We start from the raw sequence: 26797 nt of genomic DNA on the forward strand, positions 1-26797 counted from the left end.
ATGGACAAGATGAACCACAGCTCAGCTGAGGCAGAGGCTGAAACCATAGAACCACTGCGTTACCTCAGGTAGGCACCTGCTCATCTCTCTCACAGACCCTCACTTACTATTCTATTCTGTTGCTTTTCTGCTCTGCCATTCTGTTTGTTTTCCATCCAAACACTTCACAGGACTGTTTTAAACCTATGCACAGTGTGAAAAAAAAAGAAATGAATAGTAACGGGTAGAATTAGAGAGGAGAGACAGCATCTGGATCTCCCTGTAGGACCCAAGAGAAGTCTTCAGACGGGGAGGCTGTTTGAATCAGGGCAAGCTTTTAAAAGATAATGAGATGGGAGGGAATAATAAGAGATCAATTATTTATGTCACCAATACTGGTGATGAGGATGAAGCTAATGATAACGATGCCTGCAGAAATATCTTCATCCCAAGGAACTCTTACTCCGCTCTGGCAACCTTGAATTTCCTTCATTGCTCTCCTTCCACTCTGCTGAAGCCTCAAATTGAATTACATTTATGAGCTATTATTCAATTAGGAGGCTCATGTTTAATTTGGCATCGCATATTAGCAAGCAAGCCAAGCATCTGATCATTCAGTATATTTGTGGACTAGATGAATGAGGATTTTGTTATTCATTTGAAGTTTAGTGTGTGTTTTCTGCCAGTTTTATTTATCAGATAGACAGGATGAAAGGGACTTTTGAACATAAAAAACAAACAGATAATGCTTTAATCTAATATTCTGTATGTGTTTACTGAAACGCAGGTGTAGGGCTGTTCGTTTTCCAACCTTTGGTACAGACACATAAAGCCACAAACTGCACAAGCACATATTGATTACTCTGTTGGGTTCCACTTTAGCTTCCAAGTGGCTGTCTGTATAGGCCATCTGGGGTGCACGCTAGCTAAACAGCCTTTAGTCATCGCCACAATCATTTAGATGCAAAAAATTCATCTCAAATAAGCTGACATGTTGGCGTGACAAACAAGGGAGGCTGTTGAGACTAAAAAGACAAAAACAAGGCCTAATAATAGAAAACAGATCATTAGGTTTTAACAGCTTTAAATAGGTTGTCGATTTAAGGCTGGTGGGTCTCAGTTTTTACCACAGAATTACATTTAGATTTGTGTGTGTGGTGAAGTAATGACCGTTACTGTTATGGCTGACAAAAATATGAAAATGTGCAGTAAATTACAAACAAATAAGAATTTGCATAATTGCTAGAAGCTAAATGTAAATTTGGGCACCAAGGTTAAAGGGCTACTGCAATGGTTTTACACAAAGTCTGTTTATAAGTTTGATAAATTGCCTCAAGTGATGTTAACTGAGTCAGAAGCAAAAAAAAACTATATATACGTGGGTGCGGAGTTAGACAGAAGAGAGGTTGCAAAAATCTTCATCTTTAGGCAACTAACATAACACAACTCAATCTGAATAAAACTGCTGGCACTGTCAGTAATGTAGGCACCAGGCACCAGAGAGGGAAGAAGTGGAATAGAAAAGATGATATCTCTGGCTGTGCTTTGTTAACCTAACACAAAATAAAAAAAGAAAGAAAGAAAACTGTCCATCTTGGGCCCAAGAATGTGTAATGTGCAGTTCCCATATAGGCAATATAAATGGTATGATAAGCTATGTAAAGGCACACATGCATACACACCCAAACCCCTTTAAAAAGGCAGAGTTTGGTTATTCTGTAGAGTGAAGACAAGATTAGAGTGCGAATGGATGAATGCTTTCAGTCTTTGTCTCTGGTTAATCTCCTGTAAATCAAGTGTGTTGTCTCTCAGGAGGAAACATTACTCTTCTCTTTCTTCCTTCAACAGATTTCAAATAGGATGATGCGTTTAATATAACCAAGACAGGGGCTTTCCTATTCTGTTGATTTAAATATGAATCTCTCAGCGAGCTCCGGATTGATTTTGCAGAATGTGTGGACATGCGATGCCTAAAGACACCTATATATGGAGTACAGTGTCTCTCTAATATGCCTAATGTAAGCCTTAGAGTCACTGTCATCGGTTTTACTACTTTAAACTCCCACGACAAGTATGCGTCACGTTCTCTTTGCTATGGCCATGTCAATCAGTGCATATTAAATCCATTCAATAATGCATGTAATTTCACAGTTTGCGCTGTCTGCATTTACATTCTTCTCCATGTGTGTTGCAATCAGATGAGGCAGGCAGATTTAACCATCACCCAAGAGGTTTCATCCCAGTCCGAGGACTCTCAGATCTGTGCAGCTTCATTGGGGCTGGCTGACAGTCAGTTGAGGCAGTCAATTAAAGGCCCCATATGATACTGCAGGGCTAACTGATTATCACCAGTGTCTATGTATGTGCTTGTGCACATGTGTGTGTGCATGTCAACATATTTTTTTATAATAGTATGTATGAATTTGTGTTGCGATCCTGTGATAATTTATTCTAAAATGATATATGTATCCATGGATGTTGCATATAGCTGACAAGCAGCTGGTATAGCAACCTGTTTAAGCAAAAGCTTGTTGCTGGGTTTGTGAACCAAAAAAAAATTAAGGATCTAATTGCTGTCTGGAACGACAAGATCTATGATTTATGTGGAAAAACAGGAGATAATATTAGCCCTGAGAAACTCTGGTGATAAAGCCGCTCCATCATCTGATATAATTATATAGAAAATCATAAGTAATGTATTTGCCAGCGGCGAGCAGAGACCTATTAAGTTATGCATGAAAATTTAAATACATGATGATCCTGCTGTTTTAGTGCGATAATGGTTGCGACTGTAGAAAGATCTAAATTCATTCAGAGCACGACATATCTTGTGCTCTGCTGTTTTTTTCCCTTAAACTTAAAACACATTATATACACACATGATGAAACATGATGTGAAAAAACGAGCTGAATTCTAAACCCGTACACACTGAAAGAAAGTAGTAGTCCTACATTAAAGTAAAGGTATTGCAGACTCCGGCAGTGGTTCTCATGAATGTTGAGATCTGGACCTGCGTGATTTATTCAGACAAATTAAGTGGCTCTACCTCTGTTTCCAAAAAGTCGATGCTCCTCAACATCGCACCACTGCAAGCTGATCGATTGTATCTGTTCTTTACCGTCAAATACCAGCAAATGATGTCCTAGCAGCAGGGGAGACCTGAAAATATCTGAGTACAAAAGCCTGAATATTTTCCAAACCACTCTCAATTTAGAGATTGTTGTGAGCATTTTTCCCCCATTCAGTAGTGACTCAACAAACATCTACCAGCACAATGTGCCACATTTGTTTAATACAAAGCACTGCACTGTGTATTTCTCTGATGCTCTTTTTGAATGTAATGAGACACTTTTCTCCCTCTGGATCTTTATTTTTTTCTCTTCCTACTCCTCTCTTCATTCTGTCAGTGATGAATGTTCTGGTTCCCCGGTCAACATTTCCCCTTTTGCTCACATCACCTTGGTTTCTGGGACACATACATATTAGGCTGGTCTGAGATATTTTCATCTATCTTTCCATTTGCCGGTCTGCCTGACTGTCTGTCAGGTCTGCTGCTAGTATGTCAAGCTGTCTGACTTCACCTGTTTTGACTTTTTTGTCTTTTTTTTTTAAACCTCAGAAACAATGCATATTGGGCTTATTGTTATTCCTTTGGCTTGCCTCCCTGCTTGAAATCTCTGCCACCAATTCCCATGTTGGCAGTTTCATTTGCCTGTGTGGCAGCTCCAGCATTTATTTATAGGCCAAATGTAATGATCAGGGCAGAAAGGTGGAGATGCAGGAAGGAAGAAGGGAGGATTGAGATAAACTGCTACTGGTGCAGTATTTGGCCATAATTTTTCCACCTCCATTAAAGTCAGATTAACCATAAGAGTTCTCCATTACCATGCTTGAGAGAGGAACATGTTGGGGAGACCGGGGTCTAGGGGAAGCAGGATGAGGACTGACGTCTGGTTTAAAGTGAATTATAGGATCTACAATAGCTCTGCTATTTGCTAATCTTTGCCTCAGAAGTAGCATTGAATGGCAGTAAAGTGTGAGGTAACATAATCAGAGATATAACTAGACAGCTCTAAGTGCTTTCACACAAAGTTATTAAGTTACTTTGAGAACTTGGCTGGAGGTAAGATTAGTTTGATTATGGTATTTTCAAAGTGTCTGATAGGGTAAGCGCTCCCAGTGACTGTGCTCACATGCTGGTAGGTAGGGCAAAAAAAGTTTGACGGAGGCATGCTGTCAGTTCAAACTAGATCAAATAGAATGAAATGGAATAGAAATGGATAACCAATCATTGATTGGATGTGATATCTCTCATCACATCTGATCTCAGAACAGCAAAGACCTGTTGCCTGTTTGGCTATATCATGTAATTCACTGCCCACATGCTAGCTTGATGTATTGCTGCTGCATCTTTTGTTTCTGTTGATTCTGGTGTGACCATAGACGTATACTTTAGCTGTCCGTGACTCAGCCTCTACCACTCTGAGATCAGCTGTGTGTGGGAAATTAACTTGTCACCAAATCGCAGTAGCAAGTAAACAAGCAAATTACAATAATTCATCATCTGTGCAGGATCTGCCATAGGTTCGAGACAGGGTATTAGGTAGCTTGTTAGTTGGCTGTGCAGTGTGATGTCGGCTTTATATGCTCTGTTATAGATAAATGCTAAATAGATGCTACTACAACTTACTTTACGTTCCCCTGTGCTTCCTAACTATAGTTCAGATGATATGTTAGGAAAGGGTACTGGCTTCTTGGCTTGTCTATCTGTAAAAGACTCTTCCCACCCCTGATGTTTGATTGATTATTTCTATTATTAACATTAAGTAGCACCAAGGCCTAGCCACTACAGCCATATTGCTACCATTGCTATTAAATAACACACATTTCAGTCTGCACCAAAGTAGGCTACTGGCTGATGGACCAACACCTACAGGGATGACTGCTTGGTTTTACATTCTTTACCACAGGAGCAATGTGGCAGGATGCACAGAAACCTAGTGGGAAATAGTCATTTGAGTGAAAACGCAAGAACCCTTTTCATCTTGATGAATGCACAATATCCCTTTTTTGGATTGACAGCTCTTATTTTCTTTGGTTTGGCCACCTCAAAGCACAAAGCCCCGATGATTCAGGTTTAAATTAGTCTCCAGGCAGCAACCTTTGTTACAGAACACAAGAGAGCCATTTGAGGAAGGCTGAGCCAAGACTATGTCCCCCTCATTATGTTGATAGTGAATCATTTTAGTCATTTCAATATAGGGAGTATATGCTCAGTGCCTCAGTTTGATTATAGAACACACATGGTGACTGACAGATTTGGAGAAAAAACAAACTTTTTAATCTTGCTTGTTTTTGAGAAGAGATCAGAGAGGAGTGAAAAGGTCAAACACTTAGTGCAGATTGAAACAACACAGTGAGTTTGGTTGGTTTATCATCACTTTGGGTTGGCCCTGACAAGCTATATAAAACAAGTTGTCCCTCAAGTAGCAGTACTCCCACATGGATTGTGTTGGTATGTGTGTCATATTAGCAAACATTAGAGACAGAGTGAGCGAGATAGCCACAAAGAGAGAGAGAGCACCTCCGATTCCTTCTTTGCCGAGGCCATTTGTGCTTTAAATTGGCAACATGTAATAGGGTCAGAATGTGTCAATTATTTAAGTGCTTTCATGTCACCTGTACGGCCTTTAGTGTGTGTGTGTGTGTGTGTGTGTGTGTGTGTGTGTGTGTGTGTGTGTGTGTGTGTGTGTGTGTGTGTGTGTGTGTGTGTGTGTGTGTGTGTGTGTGTGTGTGTGTGTGTGTGTGTGTGTGTGTGTGTGTGTGTGTGTGTGTGTGTGTGTGTGTGTGTGTGTGTGTGTGTGTGTGTGTGTGTGTGTGTGTGTGTGTGTGTGTGTGTGTGTGTGTGTGTGTGTGTGTGTGTCACAGTGGGGGGGATGTGCTTAAAGGGACATGGCACACTTTGATGTGTGTGTTTCTCCTCCAGAGTTCCAACAACTGTTGGGTTTATATTGGCCTAAATAATGATGACAGAACCCAAGCACAGACCGTGCAAATTAGTGGTTATAGTTTCTCTCGCTCTCACACTCCTTTCCCTCCTTATCCCTCTTCTTCATGATCTTTCTCCCACAGTTGGTGCCTCTCAATCCTCCTTACCTCCCCCCACCTGGACAAACAAAAATTGAGGAATGCTCTGCAACATTTATTGATGTGTTTTTACTGAAACAGAGATCACGTAATTCTTCTTTTACTATCATGATTCAGCACATTCAGCAGGCTAATTGAAATGAAGGCCTGAAGAAGCCACATCATAACCACAACAATTTATGTCAAAATGCAGAAAAAACTGAATGTGCAGTATATGCTAATGAACACTTGTGAAAGCTTAGTGTATGGGCATCTACCTCTTTGGTGGCAGTGCAACAAGTGCCTCCAGGCCACTGCTAAATTCTAATAATAGCCTACTCACACTGACAAACAGAGATGCTAATGCAAATATGACTGGTGCTGCCTGAAAGGGATGAAAACATACACTGCCCATCCCAAAAAAAGTCACCACCTGGATTTAAAGGGCCCTTATTATGCAAAATCCCCTTTCTACTGATTTTGTAGCAGCTGCGGTCCTATGTGTTCCGGTGGCCTTTTTATGACGCCTGGAGGTGAAAAAAGTCTGTTCACTCCCTTAAAGCAGAAGTAAGCGATCCGGTCGTTTTGGCTAACTTCCTGTCAGCAGATGGAGTTAGCAGTCCCCGCCCTCGTCCCTACGTCACCACATTCACACACATGAGGACCGCCCCTTTATGCTGTTCTCTCTCCTCATTGGATAAAGGTTGTAGGATACAACGAAAGTTTTCTCCTCGGCTTACAGCAGAGCAGAGTGACTGACAGACCCGTGTTTCGGACCAAACACTCTATGAAAGTGATTGCTGTCGGAAGATATAACTATTTAAGACTTATATTAACACAAACATTCCGCTTAATTCTGCTTTAATTGATTGCTACTCTTTTTTGAGATTGTGCCTCCAAATGGGCGAATTGGAAGTGCTGGGAAACTTGACGTTACGAAGCACCAAACTCAAGTGACTATACTCCCCCTGGGCCAGTCTGGAAAAACGTGAGCCTTGGGGCGGTGTTAAAGGGATAGTTCACTCAAAATTGAAATTGCACTCATTATCTACTCACCCTCATGTCGACTAAGGGCTGGGAGAAGTTTCAGAGTCCTCCGTGGCTTCTCTGAGTTACAGGGGGTCTTGGCGTAGCATCTTATTTCCTTAGATAGTTTTAAAAACTTATCGAATGTTTTTCAACCTGTATGTAATTGTGAATCATGACCTTGTATACTGTATAATTGTGTTTTGTAATCAGGGCGTCATTGAAAAAGAGAGCTCACTCTCAATTGACCTTCCCTGAATAAATAAAGGAGAAATGTAGCAGTGCATGTCCATATAACGGTTGCAAATGGATACCACTTTTCTTCGTAACAAAAAGACACACCAAAAAACATCCAAATACCTCCATGTGGCTCGTATGTAATGTCCGTCTTGTATTGAAGCCCCGAAATGCGAAATTGTCCCGAAAAAAATTAAATAAGTCTATATTTCAAGCATGTTTGCAGCGGGAGCTCCTCTTCCTGATCCATCCATCCAACATTTGGATGTTTTTTGGTGTGTCTTTTTGTTACGAAGAAAAGTGGTATCCATTTGCAACCGTCATATGGACATGCAGTGCTGCACGGAGCCCTGCTGTAACTCAGAGAAGCCACGGAGGACTCTGAAACTTCTCCCAGCCCTTAGTCGACATGAGGGTGAGTAGATAATGAGTGAAATTTCAATTTTGAGTGAACTATCCCTTTAACACCGCCCCAAGGAAACAACTTATTTAACCCTAACTGATGCAGTCTCATTTCTTAAATGTCAGAAGACACATTCTGTGGTCGTGGAAAAAATGTTAATCTGTTTCAGAAGGGTCATATTATTGGCATGCATCAAGCAAAACACCTAAGGAGATTGCTGAGACTGCTACAATTGGGTTAAGAACTGTCCATTGCATTATTAAAAACTGGAAGAATAGTGGGGAACCATCATCTTCCAGGAAGAAATATGGTCCAATGTGACCACAGAGTTCATATCTTAACTCCATTCAGAATCTTTGAAAAATGAATGCAATTGGACGGAAATAATGTTGTGACATTGCAGAAGCTTATCGAAACGATGCCATAACATGTAATCAAAGCTAAAGGCAGTTCAATGAAATATTAGAGTGTGTGACTTTTTTTTGTATTTTTTGTATTTGCCAGTGTAAAAATCTACAGTAAGACTATAATATGAACAAACTGGCTATTTTTTTTTATAGCTAATGTTAGCATTAAAGCAGAAGTAAGTGATCCGGTCGTTTTGGCTAACTTCGTTAGTTAGCAGCCCCCGCCCTCGACATGGATCTATTGGTCCTCGTCCCTACGTCACCACATTCACGCGCATCCCTTGGCTGCACACACAGCCCTTCATGCTGTTCTCTCTCCTCATTGGATAAAGCTTGTAGGATACAAGGAAGTATACAAGAAGTTTTCTCCTCGGCTTACAGCAGAGCAGAGTGACTGACAGACCCGTGTTTCGGACCAAACACTTTATGTAAGTGATTGCCGTCAGAAGATATAACTATTTATGACTTATATTAACACAAATATTCCGCTTACTTCTGCTTTAATTGATTGCTACTCTTTTTTGAGATTGTGCCTCCAAACGGGCGAATTGGAAGTGCTGTGAAACTTGACGTTACGAAGCACCAAACTCAAGTGACTCCACCTCCCGGTACTTCCTTATACTCCCCCTGGGCCAGTCTGGAAAAACGTGAGCCTTGGGGCGGTGTTAAAGGGATAGTTCACTCAAAATTGAAATTGCACTCATTATCTACTCACCCTCACTCTTTTGCTTTAACTGTTTACCTACCAAGAAAAAAAAATGGAACAGTTGTCAGAGGGCCTGTCGTAACCTCTTGTCTTGTAAATACAAGTATGGCTGAAGCTCCTGTCAAGAACTTATGTCCTCAGGCAGATAAAACTTACAAGAGCCCTTTTTATGTGTTTCACCATGAGCTGATCAGCTGGCAAACCTACTGTTTACTCTAGCATAAAATGTACTCTGGTGTGTTTATTAAGCACTAAATTATATATATATATATATATATATATATATATATATATATATATATATATATATATATATATATATATATATATATATATATATATATATATATATATATATATATATATATATTATTAATATATTATTATTATTAAGCACTAAATTATGTTATTATGCATTACATTTGTAATGTACATTGTACATTATGCAAAAAGACAATGTTAACAGTGAGACGAGCACAGTTTTAGTCTCAAAATTCAGCATTCTAGCTATGTGGTGCAGGGATTAGATTTAGCAGAGTTAGCTGACTGGTCCTTTGTACTCAGATGTGGCAGGTGATTTGACCTCTACTTTCAGATCACTTTTCCTATTCAAAGGTATAAAAGTAGTCAAAATTTGCAGTCATAACAAAGGCTTTCATTTTGCTCAGTGAGACAGAACATGGCGCTATTATTAGAGACACCCCATTATTTCATTTGGCAGTCCAAACTGTGCTTCAATTAACATCAGTTAATTAAACTATTCTGCTGCTTTAATCTTTTGACATTTCAGTAATTTAGCTTTTTTCACCCAACTTTCACCTGAAAAGACAAGGAACATTAAAAGTAGGCCTATTTTCTAATTCCATTTCTAATGTTCTTAATGTTGTTCGCTGTGAAGACATTAGCAATAAAAAATTACGTACAATGGAGATCTTGGTCATAACTATGAAAATTAGATCTATATTAAAAGACACAAGTTTTTTCTTGAGCAGCCCTCTGGATGTCTGATGTTGATTTAGACTATTTAAGTTCTGTCTGTCTGTTAAGTCCATCATCAGTTACACAATTTTATAGTTTTTATTTTTTATTTTAGACGGATAGATTCAGGCTACCCAGAAAGGTGTGTGTGTGTGTGTGTGTATTTGTATAGGCTAATGTGTGGAGACAGGATGCATTGCCATGATATGTGAGTTCTTTTTGTCAGATATTTTGTTTACCATTCTTCAGTCAGAAAGCACAAACTAAAGAGAGAGCAAATGAAAGAAAGACGGATTGTATGAGTTTGTATCACAATGTGTCTATAGGCTAGTTGCTGGAGTTGACGTTTGTGGTAGGTTGTAGAGGGTTAAAAAAAGAAGGTGTTCTCTGCAGCTCTGTTAAAAATAATAGAGATTGGACCAGAATGCCTGAGCTCCGCTGTTATTTCTCCAAACTCTCTGAATGTTCAGGCCTCCTCACAGTTTAAACTACGGGCTCCTGTCCAGGCTGAATGTGTGAATAGTAGTAGAGGATTGCTGTAATTAGAACAAACATACAGTACGTGGTTATTGGGCACTCAAGAGAAAATAATCCTTGTTGTTACACCACTGAAAAAGTCATTAGTTTCCTATATCCAGCATGAGCTCCAGTCTTGTTTTACATTATTGATTTCAAGTGTGGGTTGATGTGAGGAATTGATTATTATAATTGCCTACTTGCTTTGTTCTCAAACCCTGGCTGAGCTATATGGACATGTGCACATTTATTTTTGACTGGCATTAGCACTCAGGGACGATCAATCAAATTTTGTTTGGAGCATGCTGGACAGAATAGTCAATTGCAAAGATTTATGTGACATAAACCTTCATTTATTTGGAGATTCCTGCAGTACCCATCAATAGAAAGTGGCACAGGAAAGCAATTTAAGTCATCTGATATTTCCTCAGTGATGATGTCCTCACATTGAATCATTGAAATAGGCCATTAGAGAATCGCTATATCTTTAGTTATGCCACCAGTCCATCACCACACACTGTCATGAGTCATGACTGGTTCTTTCACATTTCCTCCAGTCCATTTTACCTGTCAGCCGTTAACTCACCTGCCATCCCAGTGTCTGTCATTTCCAGTCACACCAGCTATTTCTCCCAGTGTACCCCTCTCATTCCAGTCACCTGATCCCCACATCAACCCCTGCACCTGCTACTTGGTCCCCAATTACCCCTCTAGTTTATATACAGTAAATGCCAGGCTGCAGACTCTCAATCGGCCACTAATCTGCAAAGCAAGGATTTAATGACCATCACTATGGCACCTTTTGACAACTGTGCTATTCTCTTTGTTTGTAAGGAAAGTAAATAGTGACAAAGCATGTTAAGTAAAGTAACAAAGAATCTGATGACTTTTGACATAAAAAAACAAATGACTTGTAGCAAACCAATGTTTAAAAATGTGGTAAATCCAAGTTGATAGGGTCATTTCACAAACATCTGAAGGCAAGAGTAAAACTATTTAAGAGGTACAGCAGGGTTTTTATGGAAACTAAAAAAAAAAAAAATCTAAATGTGAGGTGAAGAATTCTCTCAAGATGCAAGACCATATTTTTTAATTAAGATGTAGGAAAGAAACTTAATACTGTTGGTCTGGAGCCTCCCTAGACTATGGGCTCGCCAGGGTTCTTGCTTGGCTTGTCCAGTGTGTCCCATGACCAAGTTAAAGTGGTCCATGGAGACTGTCTAGTTGTCCAGGCTGTGGAATGCAAGTGCACTTTCCTGTTTTCCACCTACTGTCTTGACTCTTCTCTGCCTGGCTGGACTATTTTGTTGTGAGCTACTGAATCTTTAAGGTCCAAATCTTGTTTTACTGCATCATAGAGCACCTGACGTACTGGATGTACATATCAGATGTGGTAAAATTAAAATGTCATTGTGGCAAAAAACGCTTAGGTTTTTCTAGGACATACAAGCATGGCCCTGGGATCTCCTCTCTGTCCTCACCTCACCTCTCTGGACCGCATCTCAAGACTCCTGAACTATGTCAAGTCTTCTCTCACATGAGTAGCAACTTCAGATAATTATAAAAATCAGCCCTCAGTATCTCCAGTGGAGTCTGATTACCATTCATCAAGAAGATTCTTCAGTTGTTCATATGTTTTCAGGACTCAAGTAATGTGATGCAATCCACTGTATAGCAAGATACATCATTTTTCCTCAAAGGGCAGATACTGTATCTACTCTCGACTTTTAATTTCTTTTCCCTGCAGCGCCTTTTCTTCTGGACCTTGTGAGCGACTTGCTGACGGGGGTCAAAGCTGTTCTGGGGAATGTGACCAAAAAGAAAAGTGCTCTCATGGTGACAGAATGGGAGCAATGCCCACTAAAAACTGGCCTTTTGTCATCGCCACTGGAAAAATCAATGTGGGGAGACAGAGAAAAATATGCAGAAAGATATGCAGAAAGACTAACAGAGAGAAAGAGGAAAAGAGGGCAGAGGAGAGGAGGAATAAAGATGGAGGGGAAAGAAAAAAAAATAGTGGGCGAAGACCTGTAAATCTCATAATAAGATCAAAAAGTGGGTGGTGTCTCTCCTGCAAGCTATTACCACTTGTCACTCACAGTACCTTTGAGCCAGTTACCATAGAAACCAACCCAGCTACATCCCAGGGTGAGATGCTTACTGTGACATGCAAAGGTGATCTTTTTGTTGAGGACATTTGCAGGGCTCAAGTTAAATCTGAAGGCACCCTCAGTACTCTTTCTGCTTGGCATTTCCATTTGCTTGTGATTTGAAAATGAAATTGAATTGGCAGAGACGGAGTGAGGGAACCGCACAAGAAACTGACGGTGAAAGCACAGGCTGGACTTGTTACGTGAATACTGAATCGATTATGTAGTTTTTTTTAATCCCTGTAAATACATTTCTGTCCTTGTGACTTGAAGAAAGGAACAGTCTGTGTTTGTCCTCAGGTAATATTTGTCCTCAAGTATAGTGTCTGCAACTGTGTGAGCCTTTGTGTGTGTGTTTGTGTTTGTGAGCATTTCGTTGTCTTGCCTGTGTGTGATTGCTTGCAGCCAGGAAGGCTCTCCCACTTTTCAGTAATTGGGTTCACTGTCTCGCTCTGCTGAGTCCTGATGGTGGCTGTGTTTTGCTTCCCAATGGAGGAACACCGTCGCTGCATTCTGATTATGTAAATGCCTTGTCTTTATTGCTCTGGATATAGCTGTTGCTGTTTACCATCTCCTGTCTGTTCCCTGACGGATTATATAATTAGAAATTAAAGTTGGCTTTTGAAAGTCGAGGTAATAGTCCAATGGAAAAGAATAATAATTTAATTAGCTTCATGCTAGTTTTATGGGTGTGTAACAATTTCTTTATGCAAAATTGATGCTTTCAGTTTGTCAAGGCTGATGCTGATTATCTTTTAGAAGAGTTGTTAAGCACCCAATAACCTAATAATTTTGTTTAGTAGGTGTATACAAGCATTTTGTTTTCATTCTAGGCCTAAGCTCAGATATGTTTCTGTCCTTGTCCAGCAGTAATGAGACAGTCGGGGAAATTCATGCCTCTCAGATACGATGGACAGTTGCTACGATCAGACTCCCTGGTGGCGTGTGAGCCAGCAGGTTAATTGTGATGTTGCAAGTGGCATGCAGTGCAAAAGGCGGCAACCTGGAGAGCCAGGCAGAGGAATCAAGAGACAATCAACTAAATGTTTACTCAGAAAGCGCAGATCAAGACCCTGGAGAGAAGAGGAGTGGAGGGAGAGAAAATGAGAAAAGCACAGGCACTCGATGGACAGGGGCTGTTGTTAGCCTTTTATTTATTTATATATTTATTTTGCGATATAGTAGGCTACTTCTGTATATTGCTATTTATGAGCTCACATCGATCTGTGTCTACTTTGTCTTGCTCCCAGAGCTAAAAATCTAATTTCTGTGCGTGCATTATCTGATAATTGTTGTAATCATAACAAGTCAGTGAGAGGGGAAAGCACATCAGTTTCTCTGGTTTCTTTGATTTCTGTCAGCTCACTGTAATTACCACCGCCAAGGATGTCTTCAGCCGTGCCTGCTTGTGGGTTTGTTTGCTTTTTTGTTGGCAGGATTTTACAGACAAAAAAAGAAAAAGCCAATTTGCACCGAACCTGGTGGAGGGTTTGGGCAAAGTGCCAGAGAAAAGCCCATTAAATTCTGGAAAGGATCTGGTTCGTTTGCTATGAACCTGATTTATTTTTATGTCTGAAGTGAAGTCTGGTTTGTGTTGTTTGTCTTATAAGGTCTGTGCTCTCCTACCCTAGTAGTTAGTAAATAATAATAATAATGATAATACATTTTATTTGGAGGCGCCTTTCAGGTCACCCAAGGTCACCTTACAAAAAGAAATAAAAGCATAAAAGATCATAACATCGTTAAAAACAAAACAAGGCCATAGGTTTGCCATAGAGACAAATGGAGTGGATTGCAATAAAATTGTCAAGACAGCATTTGTCAATATAAATGCTTGTTATGCAAAACAACCAATATACAGTTATTCTTAGACCTAGAACTATGCGGAGGAGAATGTGTCAGACAAAGAAAAAAGAACTATGGTTCCGTCCTTTGTCCATATTATTTCTATGAGCAGGAAGTGCAGAGAGACAACAAATTTTCCACTTGGCTGTATTCAAGTTGAGGCTGTGTGTTGCGATCATACTCTGGCAGCAGTATAGCACATCTTTGTGGTGCAGGATTTGGAGGATTGTGCTTGTAGAGCTGCTGTTCTGTCATTACTGCTGTCATTTCGCATGTGAACAACCTAGTGCAACACTGAATCCAGGAGAAACTGTAACTGTGGAAGTTGCTGGGTGCTGGGAAAACTTCTGTCATCTTTCTGCTGATCTGGATTACCTGAACTGAGCACCGATGTGGTGATAGATCAAAACATCTCTGAAATGACCATAATGTCAAACTTTGAAAAAGGAGCTTCAGGTTCAGCTACTGAGTGTATCTCCTTTGTTGTTCTCTCACTTTAGTCCTACTCAGGAACAGGGGATCAGAACAAATTCGGCAGAAACGGCAACAATCCACCACATGAAGGATGCTGTGATGTTTCTGTACTCCTCCTGTAATCCACCCATCCTCCTACTGTAGCTATAACTCAAATCTAGAGTTGAGATTTTCGTATAACTTCACTGTTAGGGAACATTACAACCATAATAAAACATAGTGAGATATTAAGTCTGTCATAAAGAGAAAATAAGGCAGAATTAAACAAGTATATTTTAGCATCAATAGTAATTACAGCTGAATGCATGGAGGAATGGATACATGTGTGTGGCACAGTGATACAGTGGTTTGCACTGTTCTGGGTTCAAACCCCGCCCTGGGCCATTCCTGTATGGAGACTGCATGTTCTCTCCTGCATGGGTTCCCTCCAGGGTCGTTGGCCTCCTCCCACAGTCCAGAGATGTGCTCATTAGGCCAGTTGGCGAAGTACGCATGTGTGGTTGTTTGTCTGTATATGTCGGTCCTGTCAGAGACTGGCGACCTGTCCAAGGCGTACCCCGCCCTCACACAGTGTCAGCTGGGATTGACTCCATCACCCTGAGACCCTATAAGCATAAACAGTTTGGCTGATTATAACACAGTTAGAAAAGAGGTCAGTTTGAAGTGATAACTGTTAAATAAAGTTCTTCTGCCGATTTAATTACCCTCCACAGCTCACTCAAGGTCAAGGTAATGAGATTAGGCAGCGCTGAGGAGATTTAATAATGACCATCCATTTAGTTATGCAGAGGAATATTTTAAAATCTTGGGTCTTTGGTCAGTAACTTTTGACTGTGCATAATTACCTTGGCTTGAGATAAAGGTGTTGTTTATGTGGCTGGGATAGCCTGTCTTGCTTCTTTAAATTACCAAGTCCATGCCAGTTAAAGCAGTGGTTGTATTAATGAGTGGTGGATTTCCTTATCTGTGCAATTTGCAAGTGTTTTTTTTTTAATGATGTGAGTGAAAGCCTGTTAGTAAAATCAACTGACCAATCATCGATCTAATATCTGTTGGTTAGTTACACTGACACAAACCAATGGAAAAAAAACTGAGCTAATGAAGGTGTTTGTGTAGGCAGCAGTGTCAGAAGCAGGCTTTGCGTGACAGTTCCTCCCCCACATCACACCTCTGCAGCGTGCGGAAGAGACATCTGTACCTCCTTCTCCCCCTGCTGTTGCTGCACTTTCACCTCCTAATCATCTTAGAGGGAGGTGAGGAAGATTGACTAAACACACACACACACACACACACACACACACACACACACACACACACACACACACACACACACACACACACACACACACACACACACACACACACACACACACACACACACACACACACACACACACACAGAAATACTCCGATTTTCGTACAATACACCCTGCTAGGCTCCCCAGGCTGCACAGCTTGTGTGACATTCTGTTCCTATAATGTATGGGAAATGCCACATGTGCATACATTACAGCTAAGCCTGTCAGTGCAAAAGCCGTTGGTAGCCTGAGGTCACAGCTGCACATGGACCTTTAACAGACAAACTTTGTCTGTCACCAAATGATGACACCAAGGGCTGCTCTGGAGCTGGGAGAAACTTTGGGCAGCAGCTGCAGTTTAATATGCATTTCTGAAGTAGCAAGATGGTTACGTGAGTTTGTGTCCGTATAACGCAAAGCCACAGGTGCTGGCTAATTGCCTTTATGAAACACCATTCCACTGAGAAACCAGTTTCATCTTTGTGCGACTGACTCACATCACTGGATCCTCTGAAGCTGCAGTCAGTCTCTGTGTTGTTCAGGTCTGTTGTCACTGAGTTGTTCTGCGCTCATTAGAGATGTGAAAGCACAATTAGCAGCAGCCATATTATTTATTCACTTTGTTGTAGTTGTGTGCTTTCAGAACAACGTCTTTACCTACAGTAAACGTATTGAAACATTATGCTAATGCAATCCAGATGTTCTGTATTGAGGCGTCTGTTCCCCGGCAACTGTAACAAGACCTATCCCTTAATCCATAGTGACTGGGGTGTAATGGTACGCACAAATCACAGTATAGTACGTGTCTTGGTTTGGAGGTCACGGTTCGGTACAGGTTCGGTACAACAGGAAAAAAGCAACAAAATGTCCCAAAAAGAAAAAAACAGTCACCAGGTCCTGTTGTAAGATGTAATTTTGTGGTGTGTAGCCTTCTTTCAGCTCCCATCCCGGTGGTGTCAAATGGACTTGGGAACAAGTAAAAAACAAATACAGTATAAAACCAAACAGTGACAAATACAAATACCATTACATCCCTATTGACCCAGAGTTTGTGGCTTCTCTCCAATTGGCTATTTTATTTTTGGCCAAGTGGCCAATCATGGCCTTCGACTTTTTCTTAACAAGAGCTATGAAGTATAAAGTGGTCTTTTGTTTGATGAGATTCTCCAATTGGTTTCAAGGTTGCAGCCATCAACGTCTCTGTGTTTATTCTGTTGAGAGTATTTCCCTTCAGTTGCACACATTTCAAAACACTCACTGTAGGTACAGAGTCTAATATTAAACAGAGAATAAATTCTAAAGAAATTATTTATTTTACTTTTACTGAGGTAACTGCTTTCACTCCTCAGTGTTAGCTACTCATCGTTGATTTCATTCAATGTGACTCTGAGGAATACTCTCCTCATCAACACTGCCATCAGCTGTGGTCTCTTTACATCTCTCAGATATTTCTCCTTGCCACCTGCTCCCCAAGCATGGTACACACACACACACACACACACACACACACACACACACACACACACACACACACACACACACACATACATACGTGGCAGCATAGCCGTGAAAGGTCGGCCGAATGCCAGTTTCGATGTGATGGCTTTCTGGTCCCTCTCATGGTTCCCCCTGCTGCTGTGCTCATCAATTATGCACAGCCTGTACATTGTGTGTGTGTGTGTGTGTGTGTGCAGGTGCACTTGTGTTTGGCTAAAGTGGTGTCAGACACAAAACCCTGCTTGGTGTAATGGTTTCTGGCCAAACATAATGTCGAGACAGTGGCAGTGTGTGTTTGAGGCTGCTCTGCTCATTAAAGTGCACTCAACTGTTTATGTGCAGTGTGTGCTCTGTACCTAACTGCCTTTCAGCTGACCCAACCTGCCTTCGCCTTATGAAACGTTTCCATAGTTTTCCCAGTGAAAGAGAAAATACCCAGGAGAGATGGACGCATTCATATACACGGTGAGCTTGCGCACATGCACGCTCACAGGGTGATTAGGCAAGAAGAGTATGAAGAATTTATGTAAAGGGAATTCAAAGAAAGTGGAGATTTTTCAACAGCAGCAGAGGCCTCATTTTCTTTTTTGTCCCCGTCCTGGCTCTGTCTGGGGATTCTCTCATCTTGCCTTTTATTGGTGACAAAATAGAGGCATAAAAAAAAAAGAATGCGAGCAGCAGGGTGAAATCATTCTTTTGTACCCACAGAAATAAGTCCCTGGCCTGGCTTCAGAGTCTGCAATGGGGACACTTGCTAAAAAAAAGTGAACATCATTATGCTGCAAGTTTTTATTTTCAGTGTCACCCATGCTGCCCCCATGTGTACTGAAGCATTCATCTTCCTCACTGCTCACCCCACTTTTTGAGATGTTTGAAAACAGATGCGCTTTGTGCAAGTCAGGAGTAAAGAGGGCCCTCATTTCAGCACATGCACAGTATGTATTATCATCATGAATTATTTTGAGGTATGTTTCGGGTGTTTGTATTTTTTAGTTTGTCTGTGATCACTGACATAACTGAGAATAACAAAAGACTTGCAGACCTCTGTGAGTCCTCATTTAACAGCTGGCCCTGCCCCGTTGTTGGGAGGACCAACATGCAGAGGGGAAGAGATCAAAAGGTTGCACCATACATGCCCTGCAGGCTCATAACACCTCCACCTCTGCTTTTTGTTTTTGCCATGGTTCAAAACAACATGGCATGTACAGAGGGTGAAAACACCTCATTTGGAAAGCACAGTTGTCTACAGCAAATTCAACCTCTGTTTAAAAAAGTCAACAATTATCTTGTTGCAAGTGAACCTTCTGCAGAAACTGGCCCAGTAAAGGTCACACTAATGATCTCCTACGTGCTGCCGGTTCGAATAGCCGCACTGCTCACACAAATGGTTTATTTCAGATACTTCTAACAGACTTCCTGACTCTAAGGGCTCTTTCTTAAATCCAGTGCCACACAAGTGTCTCTGCTAGTTTCAGGCTGATGCAGTTGTCATTTTCTCCTCCAGCACCCAAGTTGTTTGAATTCCCTCTGCGCCCACGGGTCTGTCGGTCTTAAAATGAGTTGTTGTCAGGCACATTGTTGGTGCATTGCTGTCTTGAGGCAGTGGAAAGTGATTGCTTGATTGACCAGCAAAAGCCTGATCTTAAGTCAGTGGTGCATTTCAGTGAATTTCCCTGTGCTCTTAAGGTGCATTATTAAGTGTAATAATGATATGTACCAACATACAGAGCGCACACACGCCTCCTGTTACACACAAGCAGAGTGAGTTTACACTGCACTCAGATGTTGATCAGTCAGGTGGAGCAAGTACAGCCTCGGAGGATCAGAGCTTCTCTGTCACATGCATGTTGTACAGCGTCATCACATAGAATATTTGGTAACACTTTACTTGAAGGTCTCATCAGTCATAAGAGTGACATGTCATAAACATTATGTCAATGTCATAACGTTGTTATTAAGTGTCATTCAGTTAACCCTAAACCCTAACCCTACAAACCCGGGTGTTATGACATTGACATAATGTTTATGACATGTTCATGACAGTGTCATGTCACTCTTATGATGAGACCTTCAAGTAAGTGTTACCGAATATTTATTTATGTTACTTCAGTGTTGAGCTACAGCGTGTTGATTCACTCAGCTCGTCTTTGCCCCTCAGACTTTGAAAGCTGCTGCTGCTTGTGTCAGTACTGCTCTCATTGATCAGTCACAATATCCGATCAACTGACCACAAATAGAATCATAAATCCTGCACCATTATAAAGGCAATACACCAAGGTGAAATTGGTTCTGGCTTGTAAAAGGAAAGGGAGATGACTTAGTGGATGTTACGCCCCAAAAACACCCTCCCATTAATGATCAAAAGATTGAGTAGGCTTTAAGTCTTTTTCTACTTTGTTGCCAAAGGGAAGTGCTGTTTTCTGGATAAACTGCTGAAAATATTCTACATAGCGCAAACATTTAAATGGAGATTGGATTCTTCCAGTGTGTCTAAAACACATTTTCTGGTGGCCCCGTGCACAGCAACACAAAGAAGCTAGTAGTGAATATAACCACAAGTTGGTATCTTCAAGAAGTGATAAGAGGTCTGGTGAGCTGAGCTCACATCTGTCTGACTCCATGCCTCAATATGTTTTTTATTCATCCCCAAATAATGCTCCCTCAGGAGCCACAAAAGGCATTCTACATGGAGTTCCCATTTAACTCATTTGCATACAGATTTGAACTTCATCAGATACTGATTGTTGCACTGCATCACCCCTAGCTCCCTCATGTGCAGTCAATGATAAGAATTAATCAGAAAAAAATAATACAAAACCCTCTCATATGCAATACTGATAAAATTGCAATTGCTTCCACCACAAGGAAAAACAATATTAAAAATAAATGTCCCTCTCTTGAGAAGCCAAGTTTTAAGCCTGACCAGCAGAATATGAAACGTTAGAATTTAATCATTTTAGCAACATGGTACATTTAGTTTTTTTAAATAGCATTACTAAACATTGTACTTCTTTTGATGTTAATTAATTCAATTATGTATTCAGCTGTATGGGCAGGATTATGTAGCCCAATAAATTACTGACATGCATATTTGACAGTTATCTCCATATCTCTATATTTGTAGCAGTGTGCACAGATGTGTACATATGTGTAATGGTATTTTGCTGGTGTTTTTTGGTCCCTCTCTTTTATATCATTTCCTCCTCCACATTTATCCTCCTGTTATATTTCACCCTGACTCTGTTCGACTGTGTCCTGTAGCTAACCAGCCGTGACATCAAGGGCCAAATGGCTGTAAAAGCTTCAGACACAGGACTCCTGGGATTATAGACCAGCCTGAGAATCAGTAAACAAAATAGCCATTCACTTCCAGTTGATTTCAGTGGTTCTTTCAATTCTCAGTTAACATTAGCCATGTAATGATAGATTAGTGACACTGATTAGACACTGCTTCAAGCATTAAAACATTGTGCTCTTAGTTTGTAGCCTAGAAGAAAAGTATTCATTTAGCCACATCCATTAGAGTGGGCTGTAGGAGGACTGTCCTCTTCATGGCAGGGTTTTATTAGTCTGACTTGTTCCTTTGTTTCTCAATCTTGTTGGTGGCAGCGGTTCTAATTACACTGTGTCACTTTCTCCTCCTGCGTTCCCCTTCTCTGCTGCCACTCCACCTTCCTCATCTATCCTTCACTTATTTTCACGTTCATGTTGCCATAATAGTTTAGACCTTTCTTGTGAAGCTGCTTTTCTCATTTTTCACTTTTATTGCAATCTCATAGAACAATAAAGGAGATGTTTTTTCTCACAATATCAGCCAATGCTGTGCTTCAAACACACACTGTTCCACTGTTATCATGAATGCCTCAAGCAATTATTACATTATGAAAGGGCCATTCTCTGCTAGCAGTGCCTTCAGGTTGATTGTTAACAGGAAGTACTCATGATGAGTGCTGCATGTTTGAAGGCTGATGCTTCCACGCCACACACAGCTATGCAACTGTGGCTGGTACAACAACCATCACTTTGTGTGTTTGCTATTTTAATGTTTGTTAGCATTTGTGCAAGTTTATGGTACTGCATTCTTGCCTCCTAAAACTAGTGTTTGGTTGATTTGGGAATGTTACATGTTTCTTTTTCGCAGACTAGATATTTATAGCCTACATTTGTTTAAAATGAAACAAGCATACACAGAAAATGTAGGCCTATGTTTTAAATAGAGACAGTGCAGAATGTGTAGAGAAAAAGAGAAGCATACAGGGGTTACTTTTCTACAAGCTGCAACAAACGCAATTGGCAATTCTTGTGGGTGGGAAGCCACAGAGCGATTGCATCCCTGCCACTGTGTTATAGTATGAAGAACATTTACTGTGGAGCTTATCGCTATGAAAAGGAGGAAATGGTCTATTTCCCAGTTTAACAGTTAGCAGTGGAAATGGGATTTTGAAAACGCATCAATGCCAGTGTATCAATAGCTTTTCAGTTGTCATGACAAAGCTGCAGGTCACATGTGATGACAGTCTGTAAAGCAGAGAGAACAAAAGAGTTGGGAAAAATGTATCAGCTGTTTCACATCACAGGTAGCCTAATCATTTGATCTAGCCTACTGTTAATATAAACATGTTGATTACAGCAGCAACCGATAAGCATTGACAATCCAAACCACATCCAGTGGTGGTCTGGGCATATGACCACATTACTGTGGTAAATGCAACTCCTGATCTGACTTTGGTCTATTTTGGGTCAGCTATGGATGTAGCCTATTAATACCCATTGATATAAATGGGTGTTAAACTGTTTTCTTTTGAAATGGACTGTGGTCATATTATTCTGGTAACTTTGTTGCTATGGCACCAGTGAGCTAGATTACAGAGAGAAATGAGGTCACCTTTTTTCTTGCATAAACCAAACCATCATCATCTGATTTCACAAAAACTTTATGAAATGAATGCTCATTTCTACGTTGAGCATTTCTAGATTTTGATTTTATGTGTGAGTGCAGTCAGTCTCGGCTCTCGGGTATTCTCTCGATATATGTGGGTGTACAGTAGCCTGAATCAAGGATGTACGGTTGAGCCGAATCTCTCTCCAAAGGCAAGCTGCTCCTAAAGCACAGGGCCACTGATCCATTGTTGTTGTTAAACTTCAGGTCACTTAGTAACACAGATAGGTCATTGTCTGCTGTGTCCTCGCCAGCGGCCTTTGAAATTGTGTTAGCCAGTGAGCTCTGCCTTCAGAACCTGGAGGACAAGACCCTATACGACAGTGGAAAGGAATTGAATGTGACAACACACGCTTCATAATTTGTGATGCTGATGGCCCCTGGCCCCGTACAGAGGCAACCGGGTTTAAAGCCGAGTTGGAGGTTATACACGGATATTCTGGATCGTAGGTGAAAGGATTTAGGACTGTTGAGGGGGCACAGGATGATGTAACGTGTGGGCATGTGGGTGTTCCTGCTCTCGTGTTTGTCTTGTGCACTCGGTGTCTATTTGTGCTTCAGTGCGTCTATGTATATGTGGGTGCTCCCCTATCTAGTTAACAGTCCTCCTTTTGCAATCACATGTCATCTAAAATGAGGGATAAGTAGACCTGGGCTCATTGATAGACAATTTTGGCATCAACAGAAGAACACACACACACACAGGAAATATAACAGTGAAATGAGCTTGTCAACACCTGTAGCTTTGGATAAGGATGATCCATGGTCATTTTTTATCTGTCTACAGGTACATGGCCGCTTGAGGACAAAATGAATTATGAGGGCAAAACACAGGAGCCACTGATTGAGATTATTTAAAGAATGCCTGTCTCGTTGTTCCGGATATGAGGAACATGAGCAGACAGCTAAACTGATTAAGCTTGATCTGAAAGAATGATGCTGGTGCAGACAGTGGTATGGATGTGACTGTGTCTCTCTCTGCCTCTCATGCACACACTACATACAGTATAGCCAGTCCTAAATATTGCCTAAGGAGACTTGAAACAAAGTGAATCATGTCATCCTGATTTAATAAGAATTGAGCAGCATGAAGCGGCTCATACTGGGCCATTAGAATGGGACCATATGGAGGCGCCGGGCCAGGTCCTATCTGCCAGCTGAGGCTGTTTATGAGACACTCCCACTGCTGTGGCACCTGATCTCCTGCCCATCTTCAAATTATGCAAACTGTAATGTTTATCTTTCCGCTTCCAGCGATCTAAAAATGTGCTTTCGAATGCAGTCAGACGCCTTGAACACCTCGTAATGACTCATACTCATTTGTGTTGTTGGCTCGTTATGATGTGATCATACAAATTATTCCAAGATTGTAGTAACTTCAAATAGAAAATGTTGACACTTCTCATGTACAGTAGCGAGGTGCCTCAAGAAAACCTCAAAAACAAACAACAACAACAACTACAAAAAAACATCTCCCAAACTATACAATGTTCAGACTGGGACAGTCTGGGCAGATTCACATGCATAACCACCCACACACTCATGAATTCAGACATAATGTCTGTAGGGCTATGCTTTTTCAATCGAGACATGCTTATGTAACAACCTGCGTCTTGTTTGTGTTGTTGTTTGCGGTACTGCATTGTTATTCCTTTGAAGGGAAAACCAGCGCTTGCCTTCATGCAAGAGTTTCTTTTCAGAAAATCTTCCTGTGATGTGTCACTCACTGCGGGTATTCCCATTGATGCCTTAAAAAAAGAAAGAAAAAAAAACCCATTTTCTTTTCCATTCTTTTTTTTTTTTTTTTTTTTTTTTTTTACCAAGCTGCTCTCTAAACTATAAGCAATTTGGTTCTGAACCTTCCATCATTTTCCTGCTGTCCCCCACCCCCACTTGACTTTTCGCCGCCTTTATATCATCTCTTAGCTGGATGCTGCAGGACCTCCTGGGGGCGCCCTCCATGAGACTTGACTGACGATGAAAGGTGTCCTGAGATGACACATGTTAAATTAGATACACACACACACCTCAAAAACCCACTGATAATCTGGTTTTAATAGCAGGGGATCTATCCTTCAGCATCATGGTACACGCTATAGTGCTTAGCAGAACATGAGAATGACTGTCCATCAGCATGATGCCAAAATTATGACCAAAGCCTTTCAGTTGGAACAAGGCTGAGTGTCTATAATTAGATTATCTCCAGGGTAGTGATGAAAGTGAAGCTTAAAATGAGTAATGATAAATCCACAGGATCAACCTTTATCTTATATAGCGATATATAGGTGTATTTACCTCCTGCAGTTTTCCTTTAAAGTCATTCCTCAGGTCAACAACCTGTGTATTAAAAAGAAAAGAAAATACAGCAGATTTAATCAACCAGGGTGAGTCATCTCTCATGCTCCCTCTCCCTCTGCTCCTTCTCCCTCTGCTCTCTTTCTCTCTCTCTCCCTCTTGCTCTCTGTTTTCTCACTGTCATTTGTCCATCTGCCGTCACTCTGGTTCAGTGAAGTGTGAACCTTCATCAGCAGGGCGGCAGATAGAGAGACAAAGGGTGGCAAAATAGGAGGACAAGAGAGCAACACAGGAAAACAGAGAAAGAAAATGGAAAAGGGCAAAATGGGGTGAGTGATGAGGTGAGATGAGGTGAGCTGGGGATCAAAGCACAGAGCAGTGGAGGTGGGTGACTAAAAAAGAAAGTGGGGAATATTGCAGTGTCCTTTGATACACTTTTGTACATGGGAGTATGATGCACATCCAGGTCAAATCACTCGGTCAAGGTGTTTCAGAAGCAGCGCGGTGTGGAAGCTTCTTATGATATGTATCAAGGTTATATGAATGATTCAGCTATTTGGACATATTTGTTTTTAAATTCTCTTCATCCATTTTAACACTGTTCACATATACCGCAATTGTTTAGTTACACAAGTAGCTCACAGATAATTGTAGGGCAGAAAACCCAGAAAAACAATTGAAAAAGACAGCCCCCCCCCTATACAATTTATCCACCCACACAGTCCAGCCCACCCTTCATGCAGCCTCACAGTGTAACTTGAGTTATTAATACCTCAACAGCCACAGTCTGTCTTTCACATACATTCACAATCAGCAGCTGTCTTAATAGCAGCTGTTGCCTCTCCCTCAGAGCCTTTGGACACAATAAAGCCTAAGCTACTGTATATTAATAAAACAGACTGAGAATTACCATCATTAAATCACACGGCTAGAAAAATAAACTTCCATTGATGTGTTGATAGATGGATGAGTCAATTTAACCACACAGTGGTTGGCCATCCAGTGACATCTAATAATAAATTGGTCTACAGCAGGACACTAAAAATGCATGTGCATAATTATTACACAAGTGCCTGTAGAGTTTTGGTCACATACTGTAGGAGGCAAATTGGACTTGTAATCTTTGCCACTCTGTACAAGTTGATTAAAAAAATATCCATTAAACATTTCATCTAGTTGATGATGGTACAAAGTTGAAGAAATATTCTACCATTGTCAGTCCATTTATTTCATGTAGTGTACCTACCAAAAACATTTCTTCTGCTAGCACAAAGCCACGCAGTGTCAATAAATGTCATTAGTCCATTTTTAACATTCATTGTTCCCAGAAAGTCAGTGATTGCCTGAATTTTCATCTAGGATGTCAAAAATTCAACACTTACTTTCAAAACCACGCCTTTATGACTAAATGAATCCATAATTTTAACAGACCCAGCAGACTCAGCTGTAGGCTACTTTGTGTTTATTGCTAATTAACATTAACGCTTGCTGGCTAAACTAAGCTGAACACAGTATAAACATGATATATGCTCACAGCAGAATGTTGTTATGGCTAATGGGACAGTGTTAGCATGCCGACGGTAGCATTTGGCCAAACCCACAACCCCACAGTGCAGCTAGCGTGTCCCTATACAGAGGCCTCATTCACTAATGTAAGGTCAGTGATGTAGGCCTACTTCAGTTTGAATGGCATTGTGCAATCGAAAATATATGTTAAACATTTAAAAAATATATTTTTGTCTATATTCATGACATTGTCATTATCATTGAAAAATTATAGAGCACTGCATTAATGACGTTGGAGATAAACCTATCAACTTGTTACTTACAGCAATAAACAAAACCTTTCACTGTCTGTATTTAGTCTGACTCGCCACCCTTTTCTATTAACTGTGATAACTGCTACAAAATGCTAATTTA

General features: G+C 40.8%; 1 protein-coding gene across 1 annotated transcript in view; it reads left to right on the forward strand.

Annotated features, from left to right (window-relative positions):
• Positions 1 to 26797, forward strand: part of yjefn3 (YjeF N-terminal domain containing 3) — a gene marked incomplete at both ends in the record, with an annotated part of 43974 nt that continues 17177 nt past the window's right edge. The window contains one exon of the mRNA XM_083970226.1: positions 1 to 68. Within this exon, the coding sequence (XP_083826352.1) occupies positions 1 to 68 (68 nt within the window). The remainder of the gene's footprint in view (positions 69 to 26797) is intronic.

Source organism: Trachurus trachurus, assembly GCF_905171665.1.
Source record: "Trachurus trachurus genome assembly, chromosome: 4".
Classification (NCBI taxonomy): domain Eukaryota; kingdom Metazoa; phylum Chordata; class Actinopteri; order Carangiformes; family Carangidae; genus Trachurus; species Trachurus trachurus.